We start from the raw sequence: 24995 nt of genomic DNA, 5'->3' as shown, positions 1-24995 counted from the left end.
TATATCGAAAAGTATTTTTTGTTATTCTATCTTTTTACATACATGGTAAATTCATTTATTCTCTACATTTAACAATAATTCATGCCCACAAGGGAATGAAAAATTCCTTTCGGCAAACTGGAAGATAAAGGAAGGCCTTTACATCTTAATTACTCTCTGGCAAGATAAGTTGTTGATGATAGAAACTGTCAATATTTGGACTCGAAAATAACTTTTCAATCCTTAACTTTTTAAGATATTGCAGTTATGGAAAACTTTTAAGTAAAAAAATTATTTGTCTTAATAAATTACTAATTTGGCAAATCAGATTTATTTTTCTATCTTCAATGTTAAGAAAGTTATAGCGAAATGGAAATTTCAATTCCTCCCCACTGCGAACCTCTTTGAGTTAAATGAGCCATTTACGAACGAGTTCGAGACATTTACGTTTCTTATAACATATTCAAAGCCATTTAAAATTAAAATAGAATTACTCTAATTGTCGATGAAGAACTGAAGAAATTTTCCCGCTGTCTTGTCATGAGAACAATTACAATAGGCAGTCTTCCAATAGGAATCGAACTAAAAGTCGATAATCATAACAGTTTTTCATTGCAATTAAGCCCTAGTAGCAATTAAGAAGGCATTTCGATAACTTTGTATAAGCGCCAAATTTTAGGAAGAAATTTTAACATTTTTGTAAAAAAAAAAAAAAAAAAAAAAAAAAAAAAAAAAAAAAAAATCCATTTATTCTTTGTTTTAAATTTTGTAAGTTAATAAAATTAAATGCTTTATTTTTGAAGTAACAATGGATCAAATTTTAAAAAAAAAAAATCTTTCCTAATTAAAAAAAAAAAAACTATCCAAATTTTTCATCTCTAGTGCATTAGAATAATAAGGAAATAATAGAGAAAATCAACCATGATACGAAACTTTCTTAAACAAAGGAATTAATATTTGCTTTCTAAGTTTATTATATATAAGCGCTTCATTTTTATTTAAAAGTGCACCTGATTACATTTGAATTGAATAGTTATTTGCAAAATGGCTAAATTTTAGAAAAAGATTAGGTAAAATTTAGTTAAATTAGGTAAAACTTCCTTTATTTTCTTGCATTCAGGCTAATTTAAAATGTAAGTATCTTTACATTACATTAAATTATATTTTAAAATCAAAAATTAAGATCGATTATATTTAATACGAAGAATGGAAAAGAATGCATATGACTCTTTTATAAAGTTTTCCGCTTCCCTTAAGATTATAGTTAAGGTCACGTGAATCGATAGTCTAAGATACATATAAATTTTCGCTTACTTTCAGTTGTGTTATGAAATATTATCTTATAAAAGGGAACAATATTAACGAAGTATACATTAAGAGTTAGTTTGAATTCTTGTGTGCAAGATATATAAAATGCTGCTGCTTATATTTTACATATTGTTAGGGATGTTTTTCGCGTTCCTTTTAAAATGTTCTTTTTGGAGATATAAATATAGCAGGTTGATGCCAGGAAGAAAACCGAGTGTCTTTAATATTCTTGGAGATATTGGGGAATTGATAGATTTAAGACATTTAGGATCTAAATACTCGATACATCTCAGTAAGTATTTATTATTTTTGAAGTTTCATTTATTTAAGGTTTCATTTATTAATAAAATCTTGATGAATTTTGAACTTAAGATACCCTAATCTGTATTCAATATATTTTAATATCTTAGACTTATTTGGGTATTTCATGAAAAAATAATTATAGAATTCTTAATCTATTTAAAAATAAATTCATTCCTTATTTCTATTTTAAATGTGATCTATTTTTTTCCCTCCTAATATAACTTCAACATGTCTGTGTCAAATTTCATATCATTTATTACTTGCAATTACGAAGATACGTTAATTTATATCATTGATTTTATAAATTCATTAAGTCAAGATAAGCTGCTTTGGTTGTGTGCTATACGCGATCACTCATTAATTAGTGACATTGGCGCTCAAGTTTTAAAAAGGTTGCCACATTATAATCTCTACCTTTGTAAGTAAGATTTGATGATTTGAAAACGTACGGCAAGTGGTAACCAATCACTGTCAAAGTGAGAATGATATCCCATGCCCCTGATAACGAAAAGAAGCAACCATTAAAAAAAAAATTCTGCAGATACCTACAGAGTTTCAGACTTGTGTTAAAAATAATATATAAAATGTGGGAAATTTGATTTAAAAATTTATTATAAAGGACCGCGTTTTTAATTTTCTCACGCGGAAGACGCTTATAAAAATTATAATGTTGATGGCATAATACAAATATAATCTAATAAAGTAAAGTATAATTTTCGATTTTATGATTCATTTTTTATATCTCTTACAGATTAAGTTTATTTAATATAATGAAACGAAATACAAAGAAAGTACTTTAAATTCAAATTTAAATGAATATCAAGAATGTTTAGTTTTATCAATATGTATGTATGCATATATGTATAAATATTTCATAAGGTGATACTTGAAATGTGCTAATGTTCAAGTTAATCGAAGAAATGTCATTAATATCACTTTTTTGCAAAATAATGAACACTTTTTTAAAAAGAGAAAAGGTAGAAATCAAATTAATCCTTTTAAAAACAATTGCTGATTTATACGGAGGAAAACAAAATTTCGATTAAAAAAATGTTGATATTTACGGAAATTCATTGAAATCTGAAAAATATTACTTCATTTTCTAACTAATATACTGTTATATTTAAATGTATATAATCTAATGTGCCAACAATCGACACGAAATTGCAATATCTATACGTACCATATTAAAACTATTAATTCTCAGATAAAGTATCATGAGCTAAAGATGTATTTAAATATAAGATATAGAAATAGTAGAAAAATAAAATTCGTATAAGATTTAAGAGGCATTTCAGTTCTTAATATGATTAATGAAGCTATCTCAACGAAAAAAGTCCATCTTATGCTTATAACTAAAATAAACAATTATGCTGCGTTATAATTTTCTTACAAATATTCAAAATAGTAGTATTTAGTATAAGTAATTTAAATTCATACTCTTGTTTTCCTATTAATTAAGTGGATGATTTCCTTTAGTATATATAATATATTTTCGTTAATAATTTAGTGTGAAAAAAACGATTACTAAAGATCTATATATAATTTAGTTGATGAATTTTATAGATATTCAATTTTCAATAACTATAAAATTCATCAACTCAGAATTACTTCCAGCAGTATCTTAGGTAAGAACAGAAAATTAATTTACAAGGCATTTTATTTTATTAAATTCTGAAAAACAAAACAAAAAAATTCTTCTTTGCAATATTTGATTAATGACTGTGTTGTTTTTTTCCTACAGAATTTGTAGATGTACTGAGAAATGTATATAAAACTTTTCAGAAGAAACATTTGTTCTGTGTCTGGATTTTATACACGCCTTTTGTATTTCTTGTCAAAGCTGAGGCTGTAAAGGTTCGTATTATATAATTTTATTGGGTAAGTAAAAGCGCTAAGATTTATCAAACTAACATGATTTAGTTTTTGAAAGTATGAAAATTTGAACTTAAACTGTTTCCTTATTGTTCTGAATCAATATAAATTACTACTCATTTTAAAATTACGTGCTTATCACTTCTGCCCGATTTTAATCCGTATAGAGGTGATACGTAGAGAGTAAGAATCAGCTTTTCCTTGGAGACCATTGATTATCGAGTTTCCTTATTTAACGATTCTACTAGGACGCTGATTTTCAAATTTTTTGTAATAATCGTTCTATTTTGCTGTAATTCGAAATTGCCTTATGTTTCTATATATCGCTTAGTATAAAAAACACTTCCTTCATTTATTATCTACTCTCTTTTCTTAGTAAAATCAAATCCGACTTATGCCCATAAGTGTAGAAAGTTTAGGCGTCTGAAAACAGGCAATATGTCGGATTTTTACTGTTTGGTAAAATCCTAAATAGAATTGCAATAAATCGTTAGTGTGTTACAACATTAAAGATTCTTTCAAAAATTGTAACTGATCAAATACATTATATGAATTGACATTTTATATTATGGTATTATGGATTTAGAACAAAAGTAAGTTACGAAGAACATCTTCTCTTTCACTTTAAAAAAACTTTATCTCCATCTTCAGAGCCAACACATGTACCGTGTTGGTCTGGTGGTGAGGTCTCGGTTTGAAAACGATGGATTTCCGTTCCTAGATCCAATTTCATTGAAGAACCGTCGTATCAGCGGGTCAGGTGCACATTAAATTCTTCGAGTTCAAACTTCAACCCGCTGGTGAGGAGGTGCCAACTAAAGTGTTGTCTTCATCATCTGGCAACGACTCAAAATCAAGAAGTCCCTCCGAAAATAGACCTAGTGTTGCTTTAAAACCGGACGTTAATGTGACTAAACTAACTCATAACTTATCTTAAGTTATACGTTAGTGTAATTTTTGCAATCAACATATAATTCCTAATTTATTGAAACTACTAATGAATACTAATTTTCTCTAAGTTACATTAAAGAAGACATAATAACCAAGGAACTGGAGATCTGGAAAATTGAGATCTGACATATAATTTCACCCTATAACACGACTGTAAACCAAACGTTTCAAAGACAAATACACATTGATAAACAAGGATAGTGATTTAAATAACGTGACAAATTAATCATTTTTACCCTATAGGAAGCATTGAGAGGGGATAAGATGAAAGAAAAGAGTTGGATCTATAAGTTCATGAGACCATTATTTGGTAATGGTTTAGCTACGAGGTATGCTCTTTAGAAATGTCATTTTTTATTTTAGTTTTAGCAACTCTTTTTACGATATCTGTTATTTAAATTAGAACTATTTTTTTAGCTCTAGAATAATTGTTTTTTATTCAGTTATTCGATCTCCCCTAATTTTGTATGCTGTTATGCCCCTAATTTTGTATGCTGTTATGCCCCTAATTTTGTATGCTGTTATGCCCCTAATTTTGTATGCTTTTATGAAGAATGTATTTTATACTTTCAGAATGACATTTTCTTGTTTAACCTGGGTTTATAATATTAGCAAGGCACTTTACAAAAATATAGAATGAATTTATTTATTCTATAAATAAGGCTTTATTTTGTTTATTTATGAACAAAATGGCCCATATTATATTTGAAAAGCTTATTAATAATTTAACGTGCAAAAAAAATAAATTAAAAATTGGCAATTATCTCTTAACTAAAATATATGTTCTTAAATATGTATCAGGATTTAATCTATTTTTTGTAATAAACTCAGTAATTAAAAAAACTATGTAAACAATTTTTGTTTCCTTTCCAGTCCATATGTTATATGGAAGCCACGACGCAAGCTGCTAAACCGTTGTTTCCATCCTGATATTTTGAGAGGCTTCTTGCCGGTTTTTAATGAACATGCTCAAGAACTCGTTAAGGTTTTTCAAGAATCTGAAAATGAATTCACTGAAATATCTCATACGATAGCACTTTGTGCTCTGAATATAATTTGTGGTATGTAAACAAACCCCCCTTTGCTTTTGCCATTTGAATATGAATATGGTTGACATAGTAACCATATTCATATTCAAATGGCTTGCAGGGAATATATAATGAAAAAATTTAAACAATTTGAATTTCGTTTAAACATTGAAATCTATTATTTAAATTATGCAAAAATATAAATGCAAAACTAAACAAAAAAATATTATTTTTTGTTGCAAATTTGTTAGCCCTATGCCTAAATATGTGTTCTGAGGAGCGTCAAATTTATGGAAACTTTAAAAAATAATGATATCAGTATTTACACAATAGGATTCCAAGTGTGGCATCCTGATTTTGTATAGATTCAGATAGATAGGAAGATAGATTTTGTATAGATTTCAAGATCCAGACGCTTTGAAGGAACCAATAATTACAATTTATTTCATTTAAGATCAGTATATATTGATTTAGGATAACAATTTTCTTACCCCAACATTTATTTAGCCTCAAATTGCTGTAAAGATTTTCTACTACTGAAATTTCATAAGTCTTATATTGTTCCCTTTTGTTTTGTCTTGGTATTTTAATTTTTCTTTCTTATTTCTTGTATAAACTGCAAAGCAAAATACCAAGAACACTTTCATATTTATATTTTCGTATTATTATGTTGTTGAAAACTTACGATTGATAGAACTTAAATAAAAATAAAAGGTACCTTTCAGATCTGATAATAATTCAAATTATTCTAAGTTTCATCTCATTTCCCATCCAAATGCCGAAATAGGTGAATTCCCATTTAATCAGGTACGATACCAGATTGAACCTGAATTCACCTATTTCCTCCTTCAAAGTTCAACAATATTATTTTGATTTAATTCGTTTAATAGTTAAGGTGTTTTTTTTTCCATCAAAATAAATTGCAAGTACAGGGTTACCAAGAGGTACGTTTATCATTGCCGGTGCCCAGAGTAAATGTTGTGAACATTTCTTCATGCGTAATTGTAGTTCCAACATGAAATGACTTAAAGGTGAGAAACTACTTCTTATTAGACATATTTGCCATCCATGCATCTTCTTCCCTTAGAGCGTTCCTTAATGCTCCAAAGATATGAAAACTGTTTGGAGCCAGGTCTAGACTGTATGGCGGTTATTTTAGTACTTCAAATCTCAACTACATTATTATTATCTATCAACAACATTAATTTTGAGAGTAAATACTGCATCTCCCCAGTTAAGTCCTGAATTTTCACCTTCCCAAATAAGGGAACAATATCTGCTGCACTTCGATGACTAATGTGGGAATAAGAGTGACACGTTGTATAGAAGTGTTGCCGATTACATTAATTCAACTATGCATACTCGCAAAAACCATGAAAATAGAAACTACAAATGTCCATTGAAATTTTAATTTTCCTTAATAAATATAAATGCTGTTAATTTAAAACTGTCTTCTACGGAACATTGAATATACTAAACCTTATGTAAAATATACACCTTGTACATCGATCCTGCAGAAATTTACATTTTTGTCATTACGTATGTCATGGGAAATAGAAAAAGTCACCATAATGCCAAAATTGTGGACACTTTTGAAAATTTTTAAGTTTTCTAAATTTGTATTCTTATATAAAATGTAACTTTTCACAAAATGCAAACTCTTGTCTATCATTTTAAAGAGAATTTAAAGCTAATTTCAATACAAAAAGTAATATTCAAATACTTACAATACAAAAAAGTTGAGCGGCAATAATTACCTAGATACATTAGATGTTGATGACTGCAGTGAGTTATGAGTACTTAGTAGGGTAGCCTTTATTTTTTATTACAGCTTAACTCTGATGTTTTATCGAGCTAACACGAGGTTTAAGCTCTTCCTTCGTTATTACATGAAGCTGGGAAACAATTATAGATTCAATTAATTCTCTTTTATTTAATGAACACTTCATATGTACAAGAGTTTTCAAACGGTGCCATAATTTCTCAATAATTTTGAGGTCAGGAAGGTTTCCTGGCCATGATAATAATTCAAAGCTGTTTGTACTAAACCACGCTTTCGATATTTTTGATATGTGGCACGGAGTTGAATCCTACTGAAAAATAAATGATGTGTTGTTGGGAAAGAGATCGCTGACGGAAGGTGCAGGTTTTGGCTCTAGAATAGTGTCAATGTATTTTCTTGCATTTAAATTCCCATAGATAACATGAAGCAGACCAATACCGTCAGCTGAAATGCATGACCAAATCATAACACTGAGTTCTTCATAGTTGCCTGAATGCAATAAGGATGTAGCTCTTCGCCTTTCTATGTATATTTTCGCCATCACTACCGAAGAACGATATTTTTGTTTCATCACACTGTATAACTTGTGACCACTGATCATCTGTCCAATTAATGTGTTCTTTTGTCCACTGTAATCTCTCTATACATTGCTGTAAACTGACATAAGGATTTTTTCGTTGAATTCTATCTCTTAGTCCAACATCTAATAATCTTCTCCTGATTGTTTTTGAGATAGATAAATGCCGGTATCATTCAATTGACTTCTGATGGCCGCTGATGGCATTCTTCTATCTTGGAGACATTTTAATCTTCTATCATCAGCAGATGCGGTGCACCTTTTCCAGCCATTTCCTGCTTTGTTTTAAATTGAATTTGTATCTTGATATCGTAAACAAAACTTTCGGATTCCAGATGTAATCACTGATCCACCTATTTGTCTTGCAATTTCAGCATAGGAAATACCACCTTCTTGTAATACAATAATCTTAGTTCTCTTTCTAGGTGTCCAATATATTCTTTTATTTGATGTAATTGCTTCTTAACTAAATTTTAGAAATATTTACAAAAATGTCAACTATATATTAAAAAGTTTAACAAACTTTCTGACTTGCAATTTGATTACATAAAAAAACAGTCTTCATTCCACAGAAACAAGCACAATAATGACTTGCTCAAACTTTAAACATGATGTCAGCTTCTACTAGCAGTTGATTTGACATTTTGGTTTCTGTAACAAGAACAGTGATTTGTCAGGAAAGTTAGAAATTACAATCCATTTCATCACTGTGTTTAGTATTCAGATTGAAATAAGAATAACTTTTTTGTATGGAAAATATTTGAATTCTGCTTCTTGTATTGAAATCAGCATTAAATTCTCTTTAAAATGATATGTAAGAGTTGGCATTTTGTTAAATGTAACATTTTCTATAAGCATACAAAGTTAAAAAACTTAACGATTTTTAAAAGTGTCCACAATTTTGGTCACCACTGTATATGATTATTCACTTCACTAGAGAATCAAATATTATTGGAAAAAGTCGTACGAGTTAAATATAACTAACATATTAGAAATTATAAGAGGCTTACAGTTATTTCCACTGGCTTACAATTTGGCACAAAAAGAGGTTTACAATTATTCCCTAATTATTCTTTTTGAAATCTCTATATACTATTTCTTTTATGAGTAATTTTTTTATAATAGAGAAAACAACAGGTACTTCTTATGAGTTACTTTTATATGATGAATAAAATTACTTTTTTATATATAAATTCTCCCTTTTATTTTAGAAACTGCCTTCGATGTAAAGCTTAAAACTCTTGGAAATAACGAATCACAATTTGCAGATACAGTTGGAAGGTAAGTGAGCAATATTGAAAAACTTGTTAGATGATAGCACAATTTATCTCTAATATTGATTGATCTAAGAGCTTCTTTTATTTTATCTGTTATATTACCTCCGCTGGCAATGATGGCCTGGTGGTAAAGTCTCTGCTGTGGAACCGGCGAGTTTCAGTTTCGAGCCGCGGCTCTACAAAAGAATCGTCTTGTAAGCGGGTCTGGAGCACGCCAAATCAGTAGGAACCAAATGTTCTCCCGCTACGGCGGAAACGATATTTGGAAAGGGGCCTCAATTTTCACTCTCTCCATAAGACCGAGGTTTAAAATTAATCGGCTCTACTGTTGCGTTGAAACGGTATTTTAATATAACTAAACCAAAAACAGTTATCTTACCTACCTACGAAAACCATTGCTTTTCAGCTGGGTAGAATTTATCAATTGTACAGCTCATTTATTTTAAGAGTTTATTTGTTTATGCTCATTTATTTTTTGAATAAACAAATGTGCAGCAAAAATATTTCTAAATTTGAAAGTTTAAGTGTAAAAGCTAAGCAACTTTAATTCTTCAAATTTTTGGATAATTATTTAAAATATTTGAAGAAAAAATATAACATCAAAGTTTTGATGGATTTCTTCACTATTTTATTATATTATTAAAGTACGTTAAATTTAAAAAAAATCTTCAGATCATTTGATACTATTGAACATTTGGTAGCTACATCTTTCTTTCACAGATTGTCGATTCCATATATTTATAGATATTTCCGTATCTCACACACACACACACAAAACCCCCCTTTTCTTTTCTTTTTTTTTATTAGGATTTGAGATGAGAAAGCTACCTTTTCTAATCTCTCGATTCCTTTCATTGAAGACTATACATGTGTTATTTTGTCTGTTTTTATTCATTCTAAAACCACGCATTATTTAGATATATGCATTTAAGTATATATACCATAGCATATTTATATCTCGCAACTTTTTTTGTCTTGCATAGTCTCTTCAGATTAATAAACATTAAATATTAAAAAATATAATAAAATATAACAAGATAAGTATCGATATTCTTCAAGATTTCTTAGAATGCAATCACCTTCTTTTTGAAGACCCTTCAATTTCATGGAAGAATGTAAATACATTTTCTCTATATGAAGTACTAGGATATAGTTTCATAAGTATAAACATACAAGATACACATACACATACATTTACATAGATATGCATATTTAATTTAAAGATATAATATATGTGTAAGATCCATAAAGTATTTTAAATTGCTAAGTTATTTAATTTTTATAATTATTTTAGTTACATATATAGATATTTCAATTTTAATTCCTGGTTTAATTTTTTTATCTTGTAAATATTTTTTTATCTAATTTAATCAGTAAAATGTTTTAATAAATAGTTTTTTGGGATTTAAAAGCTTGGCAGAGATATGTTATACATTATATGTATCTCAACTTTGTTGAATTTTCTCTGAAAATTAAATATTACTAAATTTTCCCAATTTGTATGTAGTAATCTTATATTTTAATAAATAGATGAAAAAAATATATATCTTTTGAAATTATTTAATATAAATTTATCAAGAAAATTATAAAATGCATATAAATATTTTAAAATAAATTAGGAATTAAATGAATTACTTTCCAGAAAAAAATAAACGTTCTTTCAAATTTTTTTTTATTTTTCTAAATGTAGCTCACCCCCACCCCCTGAAAAAAAAAATAAAGCACCTATAAACTACTTAAAAATGAAAAACCTCAGAGAAATATAATTAATATCTAGTAAAATATATTTACAAAATATATGCCTTCAATAAATAATTAACAGTTAACAATAATTCATATCGATTTTCATGATTTTATTTTCCAGCAACATTGTTTCCTTTAAATATTCTCCACATCTCTTAAAATTGTTTCTGGATAGAAAAAAAATTAAAAGCATTTTTAGTCAGTATTGAGCACAAAACGTATGTATTGAAATATTTTCTCTATTTCATTCATCATTATAATGTATATTTTATTTTATTAGAGGTTATTATTATTGCTTTAGTAATTAAATGCATAACTTTTTGGTTCAAATTTTAGTGTTGAATTTATTTTCAAATTAAAAAAAATATATTGCAATTTGTTTATTTTTATTATGTAAACTATTAACAATTAAATTTAGAGAAATATATAGATTTTTGTTGGAATTTTTTTTTCTATATATTATTTTCTAAGCTAATTTAAGCTCTTTATTTCCTTTAAAGGATCAGTGCACTTCTTATGAACAGAATATATTCATTTTGGTTGTGGCCAGACGTCATATATTGGAATACGCCATTCAGCAAAGAATTCAAATTTCACCTTAAATTCCTGAAAGAATTTACAAAAAAGGTATTAAAAAAATCGAAATTATCTCGATACGTTTCGGATATTTTGAAAACGTTTTAGGTTTTATTAAACTATTTAGTTTTTCCTAAATATAGTTAAAAGAATTTTCTGCCTTTAATATAAAAAGTACCCTTAATTTTAAGAATAATTAATAACAAAAAGTTTTGAATAAAACTTGTTCTTTACAAAAATATTCCATTCAAGAATAAAAAGTTTTCAATCCTTTATTCATTCAAACATAAAATGTTGAAAGAAAATATCTATATATATCCATCTATCTATCTCTATATCTATATCTACATCCATATCTATATATTGCATACAAGTGTATCATGGATCATTAATCTTGAAAAAAGTAAAATAAGGAATCACTACACATATATTGAATTAAAAAACGTAAAGCATTTATCAAAAATTACGATAAAATAACTTTCATTTATTCCCTTTATTGACTCTAAAATATGAAATAATAATATAAAAAAGTAGTGGAAATCAAATACACACATTTTTGATGAAGTATTATGCAAGAAAGTAAAGGAAATCAAATATACAAGAATGTAAAGGAAATCAAATAAATTTTGATTACGTATTTGGCTAAAAAAAGTAATTTAAATGTTAGATGCCAATGTTATGATTGATAAATAATAATTGTTTTTTAAAAGAATGGATATGCTTCATGATTACCAAGACCACTAAATTTGATATATATACTTTTATTCACCCTTTAAGGTCTTTATCACTATAAATTTCGTTAATTTTACACAAAGTATTGTAATTGAGTAATGCAAATCACCACCTGGAGATGGAATAGAGAATTTAATACAGCCTCTTGATTTGAGGATCATAATTGTTTATCGAATAATTAAATGTTTGCTTGAATTTGAAAGTTTTTCTAAGACATGCTTTTCAATTCTATTTGATATTCAGTCTCACCATTTTGGCAAAATTATTTATTTAAAAAAAAATAAGCTTTTGACTTTGACTTATATAGAATAAACATAATTGATTTAACTTATATAGAGTAAACATAATTGATAATTTGAAATGTTCAAGCAATTAACTCATTGTGAACGACAAATAATACGTTATGAATATGCAGTTAAAGAATTTGCATATTCTGCGCAAATTTTAAACTTGTTTTAATTGAAAGAAATAATTAAAACTTATTCAGTTTTTCAGTAGAATAAAACTCATGTGAAAATAATAATGGTCTTATGTGAAAATAATTGTTGTGCACTGTATCAATATATAAATATATATAAGAGTGAAAATAATTGCTGAGCACTGCATAAAAACACCTATTGCATTCAACAATGAAAGTAAAACATTATATATATATATATATATATATATATTCGAATCCTGTCGGCTAAATAATATGTAACATTATTTTGGTTGAGACAGAATGCTGGTTCGAAGACGTTGAAGAGACATGTTATATTTTTAAATTAATTTTAATTCTCATTTCCTGAAAGCAGTTTATTTACAAGCAGACGCTGTGCGGCACAAAAGCAGAAATAAGAAGAAGGCAAAAAGGGAAGAAGGGCAAAACAAATGATCGCTAGTCTTATATAACATAGGATTTCCCGCCACGGACCAATGGAATACATATGATGACCTTTGGCAAGGGCAACGGAAGTATTACTTTTATTTGATACGTAGTACTGATGGCGCATTAGTTTTAAAGAGGAATTAATTAAACCGAAAGTGGAATCGGATCACGAAATAAGAGATTGAAATTACTATGGGTTAAATTAAGATGAAATTAAGGGAATCAATTTGAATTCAATTATGAGTTTTAAATATCATTATATCTATAGAAATTGAAAATCTATCATTCCTTTTATTTCGAATTAAAAGCATACCTACAAAATTTCTGTATCTTTAGACAAGCAATTTATGATATATTACCGTGACAGTTCTTTACTTTATATCTGAAAATTGATTTAATTTATGATGAACATATTGGACAATATCGTTCTTTTATTAAATGAAGCAATTTTGCACATAAATTTAATTAATACAGATATGATGTTCAAACTATTTATATTTTATCTATTAATTAAAAAAAAATTAGAAGCATATAAATGATTTGTTAAAAATGTTCAGGAGTATCAATCTACAATTATTTGCAGCTTCAATCGACAATTAATTAAGACACATTAGAATTTTTTAAAATTATGTAAATTTTGAGTTTTTCTGTTTTCTAGGGGGGAAAAGAAGAAGAAGAAGAAGAAAAAAAAAAAAAGATAACGACTTGGCTTTATAACGAGAAACCATAAAGTGTTTTCAGTCGAAATTTTATACAACATTGCTTTAAAGATTTGTAATACTATTTTAAGAATAAGTAGTATATGTGACATTAAATTATTTTTGTTGAATTTAGGTATTCAATTTTGCTCGTAAAATAGAAGGCATGCGGCAGTGGCTTTATTCCTCCTTCATTTAATAAATCTGAGAATCTAACAAACTTTAAATTCTGCTTAAAATGAAAAAAAACAAACATTTTTTTAAAATTTAATTTTAATACAAAATTTATTTTTTAATTTTTCTTTTCTTAAGAATTGACCAGTGTTGTGAATTTTAAAAAAAATATGTTACTTTTATTTATACGATTAATTCCTTTTCAGTTTAATTTGATTTTCCCGTTTCATTTATTGATAAAATACTGAGAGATGCAAAAGAAAATATAAGCCATGTAGGAAAAATGTTGTTCTTTCTAACTTCACTCAGTATATTATGCAATATGTAATTATATTATTCATGTAATTATTCATGTATATTATTCATGTATATTATTCATGTAATTATTCATGTATATTATTCATGTAATTATTCATGTATATTATTCATGCAATTATTCATGTATATTATTCATGTAATTATTCATGTATATTATTCATGTAATTCAGTATATTATTCATGTAAATGACAATTAAATATTATTTTGCTAAGAGTGTATAATTATGAAGAAACTAAAAAAAAAAGAATTTGGTATTTCTGAAGGTAATTCGTGAGAAGAAAGAGCGCTATTTATCTCTTGGATCTGGAGCTGACAAAGGAAAGCGCCAAGCATTGTTAGATGTACTTCTGAAATTGCACTTAGTTGAACATGAATTGACAGAAGAAGATGTCAAAAATGAAGTAGACACATTTGCTTTAGGGGTAAATTTATTGTAAATTTATGTTTTTTTGATAATAAGAAATTATTACATTTTCTTATCAAAAATTTCTTTAAATAAATAAGGTAGAACTCTATGAATTCTGAAATATCTCAAACACCCATTTACCAAAATTAAGGAGGGTGTCCAAAACACCCGAATATCATTGAGAGATTCCCTGCGAATTTCTTTCAACGTGATTATTGACTGTAAGTCATACATTCTTTTTTGTTTCAGATTTTCATCCTGATGGTCTTGAGGGATGGGGTGGTTTTTTAAAAAGTTCAAAAGTTGTGCGAGCATATATATACTTTACAGCTATAAGTTAAGCGAGATGATCTTATAACAATGTCATAAGAAAAGAAAAAGGGCTGTCAATTCGGTATTGTGAATTTTTTTTATCATCCGAGAAAATTATTCAGAGGAGTAATCTGGTTGGCGAATGAGAACACTTGGTACTCTCAATTACGATCGTCGAAACGCAGTCTTTCAATTTTTTATTCGATTTAAAAGCAGAGGTGGCCGTTCATCCATCAATTGTACATCAGAAACCTATTTTCATACATGAAATCTGAGAATATCACTTTCCTACGGAACAAAATATGTTTGATTCAATACATTAAGAATCAGCTGTAAAGTAATAATAATAAAAAAATTCTCTCAGAGAATACTCACCTTTCTGTCCTGTAGGGCCAAAATATATTACAAAGACAAGTATATACGGGGAAACATTCAAAGTCTTTACTAAATCCCTAATTTGATTTGTCTACTGCTCAAAAATAAACTATGCATACTATTTTTAAATTAGCTTATTGTGCCTTTACCTTTGACTTTTGCCTTTTCTTAACTTGTTGTGCCTGACAGATTTAAAAGATTTGAGGAATGAATTTTCGTTGTTGCAAGCGTTTTCTGTGAACGTGTCTGATATTGTTTAAAATAACTATATTTGGATGTCAGGAAAACTTTTGACGAATGTTGAAGAATTCAGTTATATTTAAGTATTTAAAAACGCAATTGGTGTCTGAAGCATAGTCCTTCTATGCTTCAGACTAAATTTTCGCTTAGCTATTTTTTTTATTTGCAAACTTCAGATTGTGCATTATCATTTTAATTCAATGCAATTTTTTTTTATATTTCGGGTATATATTTTTATGACAATGAGCATTGTGAATCTTAAATTTTTCGACTTGTATCGGAATACAAAAATAGGAATAGAAATAATATATTTTTAATACATACTGAATATATATAATATGCTCTATTAAATAATATGAACATCAAAATTGCCATATTTTCCATATTTGGTGTTAATTTTTTAAAAAATTGCTATTATACTGAAATTAAAGACTAAAATATACGTATTTATTTCTATAATATGTATATTATATAAATAAATCTATAATATAACATGTATATGAATATTTATTTATATATTTCCTCATAAAAAATGAAAAAATAATATTTTGCATATAAAAACAAGCAAACATGGTATGTCAGAAAATAGAATGAATCATAAAATATCTGCTTCTATTGAAATGTATCTATAGATTCACAAGAAAATTAGCTGGTTGAAAACTTTTTTAAACTAAATGGAAATTTTTGAATCATTCGGAGTAGTCACTCAATTGATTTGGAATTGTCAGACTTATATCACTCATTCTAATGTCTTTGCACAATAAAACACGCAATAAAAATGAGTCTCTAAACACTACATTATTTAAGTTACGTTATTCGGTAAAAACATGCTTGCTCAAGTAAAAAGGACTTCTTGAGGATGGAATTATGCAACTTTCTATGAAATAGAAACTACTAAGAAATAAATCATTCAAAATAATTTTGATTAATTGATTTACATTTTTCATAAATAAATGATCTTTGAAAAAAACCGCATAACAACATAACTGAAATTTTATATTACAATTATTTAAGTATACCATTTATATTCTATAGAGTTTATCATATCAATTACTGAACTTATGGTGTTTATAATGTGTGTTTAAAATTGTTTATTTTTTAAATTGTAATATCTGGTATTTTATTTTTACGTTTAGGGCTATGATACAGCAGCAGTTACTGTTACCTGGGCACTCTACCTAATAGGTCTTTATCCTGATGTCCAAGTAAAAGTTCACGAAGAACTAGATAAAATTTTGGGTGAAAATACTGATAAAGATATTACTGAAAATGACTTGAAGGATCTCTGTTATCTGGATAGTGTCGTAAAGGTGGGGCAAATTTTAATATGAATAGAAAACATAAAAGAGGCTTTTCATAAATCATTAATACAGTTTCAGTATATAACGAATATCGAATGTAATATTGAATGCTTGAATTCTAATAATTGAATGGCAGGGTAATATCAGAAGCAGAATTAAGTTACGGTTGTTATTAAAAAAGGTGGAATTTTATATTATATTAAACCAGATGGTAAAAATGACAGAAAGAGTAATCTTACCAAATAAAGAATTTATATCATCAAAATGGATTAGCAGAAAGGATATATTCGCATGTATACTTTCTAACACAGCAAGATAATGGTTGAAATTTAGAATAAGCTACTATTGATTAACATGAATATGCTCCAAACTGTATATGCATATTGAATTACATGTATGCATTAATCAATTTCTTGCACATTCATTTTAAATCAAAGAATTTTTTTTTTGCTTTTTTCGTCAGGGCAGACTGCTTTCGATTGATTTGCAGTGCAATACATTGCAACAATTGAACGGAAAATCATTATTTAGTAACTTATTAATTATTTCTCTTAGAAGGTGCGGCAAAAAAACCCGGGCAAACAATTTTTAATATAACTTGATTCAAAATTAATACGTTATCCAAATTTAACAAATAATAATAAGAGTAGAATTTTAGCATTAATAAATTTAATTTGTTTCAAAGTGGCCGCCTTTTGTAGTGATGCAAAGGTGCAAACGCTTCTTGAAATTTTCTGCAATGCGCCGCACGTCTTCTACCTTTAATCTATGCCAGTCCCATCGACGCCATTGCTTTAGTAAGTCAAAACATCTAGTTGTAGTTTAGTGCAAGCCCCATACTCCAAAATGGGCCATGCCAGTCCCATGCATGCTCAATCCATTCAGGGATTGAGATTCGGCGAGTATTGTACCCATTATCCAGATGATATCACGTCAAGAAAATGAGCCTTGCACCATTCTTCTGTCTATTTAGTGTTGCGAGAGGGTAGGGAGTCTTGATGAAATTCCCACTTTATATTGCCGAATTGTGTTTTGTCCCACAGAAATTCCGCAACTTCTAGAATGCCCCACTGGTAGACTTTTTGATTTATTTTAACGCCCTTATCCACAAAAACCAGACATGTTTTGTCGTTTGCGCAAATTCGACCCCAGACCCTGACCGACTTTGGATTTTTGCGATGTTAAACTCTTGCTGCAATGCTTGGAACGTCTATAGACTAGATCTTATAGTTCTAGAAATTATGAGGTATTGGACGGTAAAGAGCTCCTCATTAGTGAAAAGGAATCTCTCTCAGCATTGACTTGTGGTCCTTTTCAAGTTTTCGGCGTCTTTGGAGCCGCAAGAATTTGTTTTCTTCAGTGAGAAGTTGAAATTTTGAAACTTGTAAGGCTTCAGCCCAAGTTTTGTTTTTGCCATTCTTTGCAGTGATCAGTCGATCAGATCGATCCCTTATTCCAGTTCACAATCAATCTTTTTCATTGAAACCCTCGAATTCGAATTCTCGTTTTGATAACCTTACGGTTTTATTAATGTTCAGTATAAGTTTTTTTTTTCACTTCCTGGGCTTTCACCATCATTTCTTTGAAACGATAGATTGCATCAGACACTGTTTGCCGAGGCACATTAAGCAAAACGAACGACTTCGTACTCTTCGTTTCCAACTCAAAAATAGCATATCTTTGCTTGGCATAACACAAAAAAGCCCAAAATGAGTACGTAAGCTAAATATACATTATAAAATAAGTTATAATTGAAATGTTTGACCAAAATAAATTTAAAAAAATTAAAAACAAATTAATGAATTTTTATTCTTTGATGCAATAACTTTGTGCGAGTTTTTTAGACGCACCCTGTAATATGGCCACACTACAAAGTAAGAGCACAAAAAAGGAGATTTCCTAAGAAAACTCAAAATATGTCTAAGCATACATCTAATGTATTAGCTAATCTCAGACCTCTTTTGTATTAATAACTTCTTAAGAACAAGTTCTGTCATTTAACTATTGAGGGGACAGGGTTTTCTTAGTTTTCTTTTCTTCGAAAGTTTCATTAGTCTGATATATCTAATTAAAATAGTCTCAGAAATGGGACCATTAATTAAATAGTTTAGTTAATTGTTTATATCTTTATTAAAGGAGACCCTCAGACTGTATCCTGCTGTACCAGAATTCGGAAGACACGTCGAAGAAGATACCACAATTTGTAAGATTTTTTTTGTTACGTTTATACCTAAAAATGCATATTTATCGACCATAGTTTAGAAAGAAATATCGGAATACCGGATTTTCAATAATTTAAAATGTGTATATAATTCTAAAAATTAATAAAAATTGAAACAGAAAAATTTTGATTTTTTTTTATTATTATATAGAAGCAATAAAATATATTATTATAATTCTCTTTTATTTAAATTGAAATTAAACACCATTTTTATAAATGCGCAATGGAAGCTAATTTCACATTTGCATAAATGAATTTAAGTAATGAAGATTTCACCTAGTTTCTTAAGAGCCAAAAAATTTGAAATTTTATATGTTTATGTATGCTTTATGAAAATGTATTTCAGAACATACGCTTATCGATTGATATAATTAAATTTTGATTACATATCAGCGGTACCATATTTAATGAAATTTAGAAAATATTCATGATAATGTACTATTAATTAAAAACTGATAAGTGATAAATAATCATAATAAAAAATACAGCTACTATTTATAGTGTATTAATAAAAATGTGTTTTTTAGTATTCTTTTTCTGAAATTAATTTTAAATAAACGAAGTGAAACGATTGCATTGATGTTGCTATTTAACATTTCACTGTAATACAATCTCCTAAGGGAACGGAAATGGAACGAATAGTCACTAAAATGCCTACTTTAACAAAATGAATGGAATGATGTTTGGTCAAATGATAATTATTCGGCTTTGATATGTGATGTTCAGGCGTTTAAAAACTGATTTTGCTCCCTGTTTACACACCTCTTATCATAATTGCATTGAACAATAGTATTTAATATTCAACTGTATTCATAGTATTGTATAATATTATTGAATATAAAATAATGTATGATATCAAACAATAAAGGACAAAAATCTGGAATATCTGGAGTAAGTTCGCTTATTGCACATTAATACACACACTAATTTCATGCAAAAATCATCTCAATCTTTCATGCAAATATCATCTAATCGTGTAGCTCTAACCTTTACAGGATCTTATTAAAAATGTTTATTAAAAAATTGTTCTCACCTTCAAAATTCATCCTAAATAATTTTTGCTTTCAATCAAACTGCTTTCTTAAATAATTGATTTTAAAATTATTCTGTCTGATAAAGATACTAGACACAAATGTCTGCTAATGGACACTTTTAGTGAAAATCATCGATGGGAACATTGTCTCCGTGGCAAATTATTCCCCGAAGAAAAATTACACGGACATTCCCTTTAATATATTCATCCGCCCAATTATATTAACACAGTAAAGTATATTTTAAAAAGCATGAATTCATTTTCAAATGCATATGAAACTATTTAGTCACAAGACGCACGTGGCTTTCAAGAAAATCGTTGTGTATTTTCTTAGAAAAGAAAAGAGTAAAAATAAAGAAGATTTTCGTATGATCTATGAAATCAAATATATATATGTAATGATATTTTAAATTCAAATTGCAATTCTAAGGAATTAAACAGAAGTTTAAAAAAAATACTGCGTCAGCGGTTCCCACATGCCGAGTGAAGGCATAGAGAAGCTCTCAGGTAAACAGATTCTTCTAATGGATTCCTCTGCTTCTCTTGTCAAGGTGTAAGAAATTACAATTGATATGACATGAATTTAAAGATATTTCTGATTTGTTATGATAATTTTTTATTTTATTTCTTTAGTACATGAAACTTTCGAACGCCTTTAAATAGTTGTTGCAGTAAAATGTATATGAATATATAATGTATTATATATATATATATATATATATATATATATATATATATATATATATATATATATATATAAAATATTGGAACAAGTGGAGCTATACACCTCTTGAAGAAACATTAAATCTGAGTTTTAAAATTTAATTTTTTAAATGAATACATAACTAAGCACGGATAAATTAATTCAATAAACGGATAATATCAAACATTTAAAGTCTTGTGTAAACTTTTAGAGAATTTTTTTCTAAAAAATTTATAGCATTTGAAAATTTGTAAAATATATTTGCCATTTGAGAGTACAAAGTAATTTGTATTAAATATTAGGGTTTTATGCATTATCATTTCAAAATTCTGCATAAAACTATTTCCAATCAACTTTTCAAAATATCTGAATTATATTAAAATGTTTAATCTTTCAAGTACTCATTTATGAAACAGCATTTATTTTTAGGCGGATATACCATTCCCAAAGGAGCATCTTGCTTTATCTTAAGTTACTTCTTACACAGAGACCAAGAAGTGTTTCCCGATCCAGAAAAGTTTGATCCAAATCGGTTTTCACCAGAAAATTCCATAAAAATACCTGAGTATGCCTATATACCTTTTTCTGCTGGTCCAAGAAATTGTATTGGTAAGACATTTAACGATTGTAATCATGTATTTTTAAAATATAAAATTTTCTCTTGTCATAAGCAAGTAAAAATGGATTTTGAAAATTTGATCTATTAACTTTGATTATGTTTATTTTGTTAATAAACATCAGTGACTGAACCTATTTGCTTTAAAAAATTAACTCTTACAACCTAACAAATAATATTTATCTCGATAGATCGTGTTTTTTTTTAAAGTTAATTTGGAATATAATTTAGAAAGAAACACTTAAAAATATCCGTTACCGAACATTCAGCAAAAGAATTGTTTTGTTTATTTTGGAAAAGATGCTGGATTCCCAAAAAATTGCGGCTGTATTATATTAAATGATTTTGAATAATATCCAAAAATAATTTCCCCTCTTTATATTAAGAAATATTTCAGAGAAATTGAAAATGACACCCAAATTCTCTTATGTCATGGTAATGATATTTAAAGATTTTGGTTGCCTTTAAAATAGAAAGCATTTGTTTCTTTTTTTTTTAGTTATGCAGTATCTTTAATGACAATATAAAACGTAAATTTCGGAAATGAAATAACATTCGTTGTAATAATTTTAATTATTTGTTAAGGCCTTTATTCAAAAGACTGTTCTATCTCGCTACTTACAATATCGGAGAATAAAATCACATTGAACTTGAGAAGAAACTGTTAAAAATATTTAGAAAACAATATACCATCCATAAGTAACATGAATTCACTGAACACACACACACACACACAAATTATTTCTAAATGAAATCCGAAAATCGAAAGATAATGAGCATTGAATGTCAAAATTACATATGTGTTGGGCTGAATTCTAATTCTTTCAGAAATGTCTTATGAAAAATTCCAGGAGAAGGATAATTTAAATTTGTTGTGATTAGAAAAAAAGACCTGTAAACGAAGAAAACAATATTTATCTGGAATAAATAGAAACGATGCTTTTTGTATTTTCTCAGTTTTTTAGAAATTTTGTTCACATAAAAAACACATAAATTTGCACTTTTATGCTTTTATTAATATCCATTTTATATTACTAATTGGATTCGTTATATGTGTGCAATCTTTAAAGAATGAAATGGGCAGTAGTTAATGATGCCACAGATTCTTTTGATTAAAGCAGTTTAATTTATATCAAAATAGGATGGATTTAAATGAGTGAAAACTTATGCTTGTATAACTCAAAACTGAATAATAATTGAGCATTAACAATAAAAACTAACCGTCTATACATGGCCTTGCCATGTTAATCTATTCTATATATTGGTAAAAAAAACTAAAATATATGCACTTTTACGTTTTAATAATTTAAGATCCAAATTCGTAAAGAATTGTAATCTGATTACCTACTTATTTAAGTTTTCAAACAAGTGACATTTTTAGTCACAAATTTCGCCCACTTATGTGAAGTTCGCTAAAACTTTCCACTCACTAACAGAATTTGCCGTTAAAACGCTCATATATATATATATATATATATATATATATATATATATATATATATATATATATATATAGGATTTTGAAAATATTTTTGTTTGTGTTTATTAATTTCATTTTTAAGAAAATATTATTGGCTTAACAATAAATTTTATGTTCTGCATTTCCATAGCATTAAAGAAATTTTGAATGAAAATGGTAAATGTCTTGAAAACCCAAAATATCATCTATCTCATATGTTTATATAAACATAAAATATCTATTTTATTTTCTAATTACCGATTAAGATTTCATTTTTCATTTTTTTTTCTTTAGAATAACACAAATGATTCGCTAAGTGAAATTGAGAAAATACACGGAAAATTTCTCATAATCTTACATTTATAACAGTGATTTTATTCAATTTTATTATAGTTATTTGATTTCAAAGTTAAACAATCCTTCTTAGACGAAATTTATCATTTGTGATATTTTTTTGAATAAAAAAAGTATAAATTAGTGTTGAAGCTATGGCTTTGGAATGATGTGAAGGTGATATTAATCGAAATGATGAATCAGTTGAAGAATCTGATATCTAAAAGTTACCAATGAAATTTTCCACAATATAAACTAAAATGCACAAAATTTTTGCTTCAAAAGAGAAGTATTTTTAAGGATTAAATATTGATGAACTATAAATGAAAAATATAAAGATTTTGCGATCCAATTTGTAATTATATTAAATTGATTACTTTAATAAAAATTCATTTCGGTGACAAACATATCCATGATACATTCAAGGTACAGTTTTACGAAATTATAAAATGTCTCCACCAAAAAAAAACAAGAATTCAATTATTATCTTTCTTCGTCAAATACTATTTCAAAGTGTAATTCCGAAAAGCATATTCATTTAGAAAATTTATATATTTATATCTAATATTATATATATATATATATATATATATAATTTTAATATATTTATATCTTAATTTAAATTTGCATCTGTATTTAGGGTATAGATTCGCAACAATGGAAGTTAAGATTCTTCTTGCAACAATCTTGAGAAATTGCACTGTTGAATCTTTGGAAGAAAGAAACAAAGTACTACCAGTAATGCAAGTTGCATTACATCCGTCATCACCAGTTTATGTCAAATTTAGGTCACGGTCAACACAGGTGATTTGAAGATCACTAGATTGCTTATCTGTGATAAAAAATGTCGAATGAAATAAAGATTACTTTATGCCTCACATAAATATATAATGAATGCAAATATGTTTACATTTACTATTGTTGAATGAGGATGTCTTTCTTTATGCGAGTGAGTTAAATTTTTTATCATAATTCTTTAAATTGTAAAGTAATTTATAAAAATGTGTTTAATTTGTAAAGTGGGAATATGTAATTTATTAATTTAATTCTGATATTTTATGCTATATATGCTGAGAATAAATAACAAAAGTTATTTTTACAGCATTATAATATTTCTAAAATTATACATTTGTTGATTAGAATCTGGTTGCCATGAGACCTTTGCATTTTTCTTCTTACTTTTTTATAATATATACATTTTTTACTAAAAAAAGATTTAAATCTTTTCTATTTTGATGAAAAAATTTGATTCTACATTTTCTTTTATTTCTGATAGAAAAATTATAACCAATTTACTTTTGAATGAATAAAAAAATAAATAGGAAAATTCAAAGGGAGGGAGATTTTCTGTTATTTATAAATATGTTAGTGACTAAAAAATTCCGTAAATGTGAATCTACAGCTTTAAGTGAAGTTACATAGTTAAATGTGACGGAATTTCGTCTCTTTTTTGTGTTTATGGGTACTTAAAGATTCTCAAGAAACCTTTTCTTCCTTCAAATTTACCTTTCTCTATTATTTCTGTTATTTTTACCCACTGCCATCTTTAGCTTGCTAGCGAGAGAGCCCGTTTTGAGAAGCAATAGCTGATCTTTATAATTATTCATCGGAATGTCTAACTCTACAGATCCATTATACAGATGAGGCAATGTGATGCCGGTTATTCAAACTGATGGTAACTTGTAACTAGGGATTGCAATAGCGGACCAAAATTTCAATACCGGTATTCGGTATTTTTTAGATCTTAATACCGGTATTAGAAATTTTAGAAAAAGAAAGAAAACACAGGTGTTTTTTTCATATTA

At 27.4% G+C, this 24995-nt stretch overlaps 1 protein-coding gene across 1 annotated transcript; it reads left to right on the top strand.

The window, feature by feature from the left end:
- Positions 1–1369: 1369 nt before the first annotated feature.
- LOC129981618 (cytochrome P450 4V2-like) lies at positions 1370–24010 on the top strand. Its single transcript, XM_056092530.1, has 11 exons — positions 1370–1579; positions 3335–3447; positions 4660–4745; positions 5290–5477; positions 9016–9085; positions 11325–11451; positions 14455–14613; positions 16661–16834; positions 18962–19028; positions 21212–21391; positions 23831–24010. Exons 1-11 carry the CDS (start codon positions 1393–1395, stop codon positions 24001–24003), a joined length of 1524 nt encoding a protein of 507 aa, XP_055948505.1. The 5' UTR covers positions 1370–1392; the 3' UTR covers positions 24004–24010.
- Positions 24011–24995: the final 985 nt, after the last annotated feature.

Source organism: Argiope bruennichi, chromosome 8 (assembly GCF_947563725.1).
Source record: "Argiope bruennichi chromosome 8, qqArgBrue1.1, whole genome shotgun sequence".
NCBI classification, from domain to species: Eukaryota; Metazoa; Arthropoda; class Arachnida; order Araneae; family Araneidae; genus Argiope; species Argiope bruennichi.
This window is presented reverse-complemented; position numbering and strand designations above follow the sequence as displayed.

Excerpts from the sequence above, each read along its gene's own strand:
- LOC129981618 (XM_056092530.1), top strand. The coding sequence starts at position 1,393 with ATGCTGCTGCTTATATTTTACATATTGTTAGGGATGTTTTTCGCGTTC. Across the intron at positions 5,478-9,015 it reads TGCTCTGAATATAATTTGTG|AAACTGCCTTCGATGTAAAG; the intron begins GTATGTAAACAA and ends CTTTTATTTTAG. Across the intron at positions 11,452-14,454 it reads TGAAAGAATTTACAAAAAAG|GTAATTCGTGAGAAGAAAGA; the intron begins GTATTAAAAAAA and ends GTATTTCTGAAG.